At 34.0% G+C, this 8789-nt stretch overlaps 1 protein-coding gene across 1 annotated transcript; it reads left to right on the forward strand.

Annotated features, from left to right (window-relative positions):
- Window positions 1–6475: 6475 nt before the first annotated feature.
- On the forward strand, window positions 6476–8130 carry Smp_166470 (hypothetical protein; the record flags this gene model as incomplete). Its single annotated transcript, XM_018797012.1, has 4 exons — window positions 6476–6544; window positions 6602–6671; window positions 6966–7064; window positions 8072–8130. 4 exons carry the CDS (start codon window positions 6476–6478, stop codon window positions 8128–8130), a joined length of 297 nt encoding a protein of 98 aa, XP_018652096.1.
- Between the last annotated feature and the right edge of the window lie 659 nt (window positions 8131–8789).

An 8789-nucleotide genomic window follows, 5' to 3' on the forward strand; every position in this document is an offset into this window, starting at 1 on the left:
CGCAAGAAATTCTTTCACCTCGCATTAAATGTAGATAAGAAACATGTGATATAAGACTACTTCGAGTTGACTAGTTTAAAATTTGTTTAAGTAGTACATTTATGACATGTATTATGACAAAGAAGTGCTTCGAAAAGGGACTGTTATTTCTTGGTATATGCATGTCTTGTTGAATTATGAACGGCGCTATTTAAATCATTTCAGATATAAATTGAAGATGGTCAGGGTTTACAGAGACAGTTTTGATGTGAAGTAACATCAGGTAGGTGACTTCACTTAGTAGATTCTCTAATTGGAATGACCGAATATTTAACCTTCTTTTAGTCTAATTTATGTGTCAAGATAATTTTACATTTAATAGAATATTTATTGCGCTTTCACAGGAGTAGTATGCATCATTGCAGAGAACAAAGGATGGGAGCGATTTTTTCTTGTAAGTAGATTATGGCGGATTACTTTGGAGTGTGGAAAATTTACAGGTCATGTAATCCATATAGAGGGATAGCTCAGAGTGGGTTTGTTTCACTAATGCTAACAAGATTCAGATGTCATCATTAGAAGTTTTTGCATATTGAATTACTTGACTAGATGTGAAGGACAGTTTATTAGGTATATTGCAGAAAACGATCAGACTATGTTTGAGTCTCTTCTTTCATCGAGTATCAAGCTCAACTTCATTACATCAGAAATAATGGTTCCCCATTCAATGAGTTCAAAAATTTCGAAGTGTAAATTATCTTTTCATTGATTACAGGCTTAATTTATCTCTCATGAGCACACTATTAAGAATAAAACTATGTTATGCAGTGAGTTGTCGATACACGATCTTTGAACACGAAAATAAGTGGCTTTTTGATACAAAGGTTACGAGTTATGCAAACTATGGAACGTTCAGACTAGGAGATATAGATCAATACCTGTTCCGTAAACGACAAATCGTAGGAGTACCTAAATCCACTACTGCATTTAACGTAGATAACACTTCAGTAATAATGGTGAGACCTAATTCGAGTGATGTATTGCCGAAGCGTATCTATTCAGATTTAGCTGTGTCGACCTTCAATTACCATTTTAAGCACTATTGCGCTACCTTTTTTAGCTCCATGCTGATGCAATTTCGCATAATGTTCACCTCATGAGCAGGAAATGCATACACGCTTTCGAAATTATATGCAAAAGAAGGGAAAAAGCACACAAGAAATCTCCAAATAGAATGCATTCATATTCTTTTTCTGCATCAACATTTCTTGTTTTATTACAATATAGAAATGAGAACAGTCTGTGATGGTCGATACTTGATGTTATTCTTCAAACGTCGTAGATTGTTCGTCCTAATATCCGTTACTCCGTATCACCCCAACGGTGTGTAAATCATAAAGCGAATACGAAGTGTTGATTGCGTTTATCATTGAAACACATACAGATATCCAAAACTGCAGGCACCAAAAGCAAACATGAAACGGTAGCGCTCTATAGCAGGTGAGTTAGCGTGCGAGTCGAATGAGCGAGCGAGTGATCAAGTCTATAAACGAGTGTGAGAGTCAACGAGTCAGCGAGTAAGTGATTTCTGCTGACATTGTAAAAAACAGAGAACGTTCTCTAAAACGACCAGAATATCTCCTCAAGAATATCAACTTCATTTATGAATTCGAATCTGTTGAGACAGACATAGCGAGCAGGCAATTTTAGTATTCAGGTGCAGATGTAAAACGTAGTAGATAAGTGAACACGTCAATGATAAAATAAAGTGACTACCAACACATTGACTTTCTTTGGTCTTGTATGGCTATGCCGCGTCAATTCAACAGTCACAATTTTATGTTCACCACAAAACAATATTCACTTCGTTGGTTCAATTTTCCTATCCTCTAGTCACTGTTTGGAAAGTTATTCACATTTATTTGATTCCCCGTTTCATATACTGTGTTATTTATTTTCTATATCAACAGTGGGAATTTACGTTGTAGATAAAAACAGATAAAGTATAACAAAATGAATGGCATACTTGTTCTGACTTTGGTTAACAAATGACTCTGTGCTCGACAGTCTAGAGAATAGTTAAGGATCACAGCTGTAGCAAATTCTTTCTTCCACGAAATGCTTAATGACGATAAAATACATTCCAATTCTAACGCAAAATACGACAAATCTTAATATGAAATAATGATTTACAATGTGTTCGATTTCACGTGAAATGTGGTGACGTCCACCTAACCACTATACAGGGCTTGAGTTGAAATTCTATACAAACATACATTTGATGAACAATGAAATATGTCTATCCAGAATATCGCTTAACCGTGAGTTAATCAATAACAGTGATTGGTATGGAACGTGACACAAAACGTGATGTGGCATAGGTCATCAAAATGATTTTTCATGGCATCACAGTCAATAAGGATGAGACATATTTTAAGGTCGAGTCTGAAGGCATTGTGGTTACAGATGATACCTCCGTGGCTCCATAAACTGAAGGCGTGAAATCTAGGTAACTCCATACTACAAGTGTTACTAGACTCATTCGAAATAAGATAGTAGATGATTTCAGTGTTCATTCATAGCTGAATCAAGACCTTCTTTGAATCGACGGACAAAGAATCTGTTTTCACTACATTTTGTTTAGACAAAAGTAGTAGTCATATGTCAAATGAAAATTTCATTCAATTTTGTTCTCTCTGCGTCGATGATTATCAGTCATATGAATGTAATGATAGAGAGTGACATTCATTATCATTTCGAAAATTCTTATCACGCTCAATAAACAAAAGAAAATGTCATATAGTCTGATTATTCGGATAAAATCTGGTGATAAGCAACAAGGAAGTAAAATCTTTCATATTTCAACAATGAAAAGAACTGCGATCAACAGACAGATCACACCATAACATTATGTACAATATTATTATCACTATTGTTACTTTAAGAAAAATATTTCTTATGTGAAAATACATAATAATTTGGAAGAAATCAAATAGATTTGTTGATTATATGTGATATTGAAACACGTTTTCCTGACTGAACCGTCAAGTCACTGAAGTCGATGTGGATAGTTTGTAGTGGACGAAAGGAGTAGGTGTTGTATTTTGTTTATATAAATATTGTTCATAATGAATAATTTGTCCCCGTTGGACAATATTATCTTCTTGATCATTACAATCATAACGTTTTGTCGTCAAACCCATTGTGTCGAGTGAAGTAGATGTGTTAAAGAAGACTATCTACTTTTCAAAATAGAAGGGAGGAAATACTAATAATTGAAATAATAAACAATCAAGGAAAACCATTACGAAACTGAAATCCGGCAATTCTGTCTCTCTGTTCATCACTAGTCAGCATTGTCAATTTATAGCAACCATCCTACAACCAATTTCGATTATAGCCAATTTTGGTTAAGCCCTTTTTAAACTTACTTAACAGACATCGTTATTTGGATAGTAACAATTTGCATATTCTTTGCACTGCTATACCACTAGAGCACATGACGCTCTATCCAAAATGTTGACTACTTAAATATCATTCGATGACTCATACTCCTCCCCATATATGTACGCACGCAAATACTATTATCAGCCTTTGTTTTGCTTTGTTGTGCCCTTATTAAATGTGACTATAAATTGCCTGTGTAATTGCTTGCTATTCGCTCTCTTGCTCCTCGTTCGTTTCCTTCGCTTATTCGCCTGTTCACTCGCTCTCTCGCTTGCCACTCACTCGCTCGTTCATATTCGCTCAGGTGTTGTTAGCTTTCTGACCTGAGTTATTTGACAATAAACTGTAGTCGCTGCTATCCTTTGTCTTCTGATTTTACGCACCGTTAAGATTAGAATTATAACGGTTATCGAAGTAAACGATTAACGAATCGCGGCACTACAAATTAACCTAGTTTTAATGAAATTCTCCAAAAGTGTTCTCCAGACTATATTGTGTTCATTATCAGCTGTGCCTTCGGTACACATTATCTCCGCGAACGTTTAGGAACCTCTGAGCCTTAATTGTTTCTTGAGACTGTCCCAATGCATTTCTTCCTGACGAAAACAAATTGGAATTCAGCAGAATAGAATGTTGTTTTCAAAGATCTGGATAGTTTGTCATCTGAAATGCAAGATGCCATATCTCCCTTGAGTTTGATATTCTGTAGTAAAAGATGCTTCGTAACTGTGAAAGTTCATTCAAATTAACATCCTGATTTCTCACTACATTCAATGATTGAGATTGTTAAGTAGCATTTTCCTGAACGGTTTATAAAATTAAATTCAACCCATCACTATCAATTACGTCATCGGTGAATATTCGTCTAGCTCGTGAAGATGGAAATCAAATGAAATTCCTTCCCCTACTTAGAGCATCCAAATCTGCAAAGTCCACATCATCCTGTTTTTATTCCAATCGAGCTCTTCTTCGATGGATTTGATGGTCTCTGATAACTTTGTGGAACTCCTCTTTTTTTACCACAGACTACTGTTTCCCCATTTATTCATGTACAAATACATTTGTGCGACTTCTACTGAAAGATGTACAAGGAGAAAAGTATGAATAGAATGGATGGTTGACTTTCATTAAGAAATAACTGTCAGGTTTCAACAGGATATTAGATATCTATTCATAATGATATTATTAATGACCTCAAACGTTCACCATAGACCTTGCTTACTGCCTTATGAATTCTTCACGATGCAGCGAAGTCATTCATTTGAAAGCTTTTGAAATGATTTTTAAGACGATTAGAGAATAGTGGGTTATATGCATGAACTAACAAAATGTAAGTGTTGATGTCGCGTAACTACATCAGCATGTAGCCCATTTAGGTTGCTGAACGTATCGCGTACTTACAACACATTCGCTTTTAAAAATATGTCAAATACACAGGTAGATATAAGGAGACACTGCACTGAATACTTAATAATGTCCGTCATACTCTTCCTGAACACAGTCACTCATTAACACTATTACATACACAGATACGTTTCCTCTGCTGATTAGATATTGGTCTACAGCATAGAATGAGCAATGTACCATTGAAAACAATTTTGATATTGATGAATTAACGAAATTACCCAAAAGCGTTTCTTTCGACAATAGACCGTGAGACTCGAGAAAACATTTTGATTAGTGTTGACATCATTTTCAAGTAAATCAATACAACCCCACTGAGCCGGGAGGTAAACCTTTTTGAAATATCATGCAAAACAAATATTTCCATCTCAGTCTGCTGAAATTATTATTCACTTACGGAAGTACAGACTTTTATTCATTCATCAGAATTCTATGTTTAGTGTGAGTTAAGTATACACTTGATATTATCTTATCACAGTGAAATTCTCGTATGTTTCGACACAGACTACAATTAATACAAGTTCAAATGATGTATGATAATCATTCATCAAAACACTGAATTCGAATCAGTCCTCCACTTCTGTATTGTTAAACTTTTCAATTTTCAGATACAATAATCACTGTTGTTATTTCACATCTGTGTCACGAGGGAGATATCGTTCTCCATTTTCAACAGTTCACTTTCAGTAAAATGCATTTTATTTCTTCTATTACATTCTTTCGAAAGCTCAATCAACATAACTGAATACAATTACATCTATTTCTGCGTTAATAATTTGAATAGATTATCCTTTTTCATTTAGACACTTTTTAACAATCAGTGTTATAATATGGTAACAAAAAGAATAGATATGACTTTCTTTAAAAGTTACAATTTCATAATGAACGACGATGAAGTTCATGGGTAAAAGGGTAACTATTATTTTCCAATCAAAACAGTTTGTGCTACTTCGATTTCATCCAATCAAATCAAAACTACCGATCGGTGACGGTCAGTCAATAAATTATACCAGATAAGAAACTGTTTGTTCGTAGAAACATAAGCACAAATTTTGAATAACAACATAGGCAACCGCATATTTTGAAAAATTGTCAATCACAGGGGTCATGAATTTTAGATCAACGGCTGATAAATTTCAGCTAATCATCTCAACAGTCAAAAGCGTATTGGATAATGATGAGGTCATTTACCTTCATGATCGGTTTTCAATGAACGTGTGATTTTAATAAATTAGATTTCTCCAATGGTCACTTTGAACCATCGAATCACGAAGAAACAAACAAACACTTCAAAAGTCTATATAAACCTGACAAGTTCTATCAAAATTTCATTTATAACTTTACACGAAAAGATGAGGTAAGTGCTGAATGAACATAAGATTTCTATGCAAATTTTGATACAAGGAAATACCCTTGATTTGTTCATCTCGATCATTTTAGATATACCATTTTGCGTAGTCTATGGTTATCGTTTCATCTGATCATCATTTGGCCATATAGATATTTCAAGTGCGATGACATTTGCGAAAACCCTAATTCGCAGAGCTATGAGAATATCATTTTTGAAAATGATTCGTACCGTTATGTAAGTAATGTCAGTTAAATTCTAATACATATACTCCAGTCTCTTCGTTATAATTATTCAATGAGTATTCATCTTAATCAGTCTCAACTAGCTTTCAATGACAGTTATCGAAACTTTCACTTTTTATACGTGAGTTGAATTCATTTTGCAATAGAACTACATATCCATATGTTTGCATCATTTTAGTCTGTTAAACCGAAATTCTCCTTTCGATTCTACGATAGTCTAATCGATGAAGTTTATATTTACTATTATGGTAAGCCATTAATTTTCGTTGAGCTCGAATTATAACTGAGTTTTCTTGATCAAATTTCTCTTCAGGAATCAAAGTTGATTCAACTTCTTCAGTAAACCAGTTTGAGGTTCCTTGTTACATGAAAAACGTCTTTGAATATCTTTTCTTGTTGGAACTGTCAAAGGTGTGGCCCCTTACAGTAAACCAAATACAGTTCATGCAATTGATTGAATTCTTTCATTTATTTCAAAATCTCTTTATTTATTTACTGCAAAATTATCAATAATGTTGCATTTATTCATCAAACAAAAACAGGTAGGATACTTTTAACCAGAAAAAGATACGACTACTTCGGAGATATTGAAAATTTTGCACAAAAGATTCAGAGATCTGAAACGGTGGTCTTCAATGAGAGTGAGCTTTTATTCTATTCATTTATAGTTTGTTTTGTTTCCTTTTCTCGCACTTATTTTGTATGAATGCCTCAGTATATTGCTTGATTATTACACGAAAGTTAACCAATACACAGTGATTGTTCGGTTTGTGTAATTTTTGTACCAGAATGTCTGTGTGTAGCACGTTTTGAAGGTTAGCCCTAAAATAAACGAGATATTGTTTTGAAAATATACACATTGAGTGAATTGGATTGATAATCCAAGTGACAAAATTGCCAGAAATAAAATTACTCACCCTCCAGTCTATGAAAACAACAAAACAGAAGATATCTCATCAACACCATATTTCGTGGTAAACTGACCACTTGTGCAATGGTGAGCGTTGTTGTTAGAGGAGTAGGTTCGAATTATTGAAGTCTTTGAACTATCAAGGTTTTTTTAGCACATACTTTATCCATGGAAGTTCAATGTCTGTGATTTGTTGTCTGTGAATCATCAACTATGTGAGACTATTTTTGTGATCATATGGGTATGATACTGCACTTCGAATCCTAACACTTTCCAAAACAGTTAACTAATGAACAGCCATAACATGTCCTCTCGTACAATACGAATAACTCATATAAGAACACTTAGAACATCAACGCGACATACATTTATTTCGGTCAAAAATCAGAATTGACGAATAAAAGAATCTCATGAAAAGATTTTGACGATGTATTGTCGATAAGGTATTGAACGTCTATTTCTAAGTGGAAAGCTTCTAAAACAAATTTCAATGAGGCGAAATATTCTTCTCAGTTGATTGTATTAAAAGGTTGATCATCTCGATAAATTCATAATACTTCTTGAAATGTCCTCCCAGGAGATGATTGGGCGCTTAGCTACACCGGTTCATTTTATTCCCGAAATGTAGATGTTAACTTGTTTGAGAAAGCAGTACGTGTTAAAACGTACATTGATTGAAAGAGGTAGATAATCGATATTCAAATATTTTATCATCTATTTTGATTTTCATTATTTCAGAGGAATTGTTAGCAGTCAAAAGGAATTTTCTAATAACCGTCCATGATACAGGTGAGTAAACATTGAACAGTCGTTGGATCAATCGCGCGAAACTTTTTATCACTCACACTTTTGATCATTATGATTACCCAACTCTTGCGTGTTCGCTTTGAACAAATCCAACTTTCAAAAAACTAACAAAAGAGTGAAGGTGCTACTATTCTGGAAAATGAGGGAAGACTGAGTACATCCATCTTGACTTAGAGAACAGTTAAAGTGAGCTGAAAAAGAATATAGTTGACGAGTAATAAATAAGTCAGCATGGATAAAATAGGTAACAATCCCATTCCATTTGTCGGAAAATGAATGTAGAGATTATTTATCGTTTCAGGTTTCAGTTACAAAGTCATTTCTGAATATGACACGTCCACCTACCTATCCATTCATCACATAGTCATTCCTTAATATTAACGATTTTCTACACATATCTAAAGCTATTCCGTTCTCATCTACAACAAAAAGACACAGTAGTCAGAATCAGTAGACCAGTGGAAATTATTATATATGTTGACAACCAACTAAATTCTCAAGTTTAATGTAAAACGAACACTGCACAGCTCATGTCATGCGTCTATTGTTTCAAATAAAATTATTCAAGATATTGCGCAAATGTCAATATATCTCCGACTATCATATCTTGGATGACAAAGTAGACGATTCGTTGCTTTTATAATAACAC

Source organism: Schistosoma mansoni, chromosome 4 (assembly GCF_000237925.1).
Source record: "Schistosoma mansoni strain Puerto Rico chromosome 4, complete genome".
NCBI classification, from domain to species: domain Eukaryota; kingdom Metazoa; phylum Platyhelminthes; class Trematoda; order Strigeidida; family Schistosomatidae; genus Schistosoma; species Schistosoma mansoni.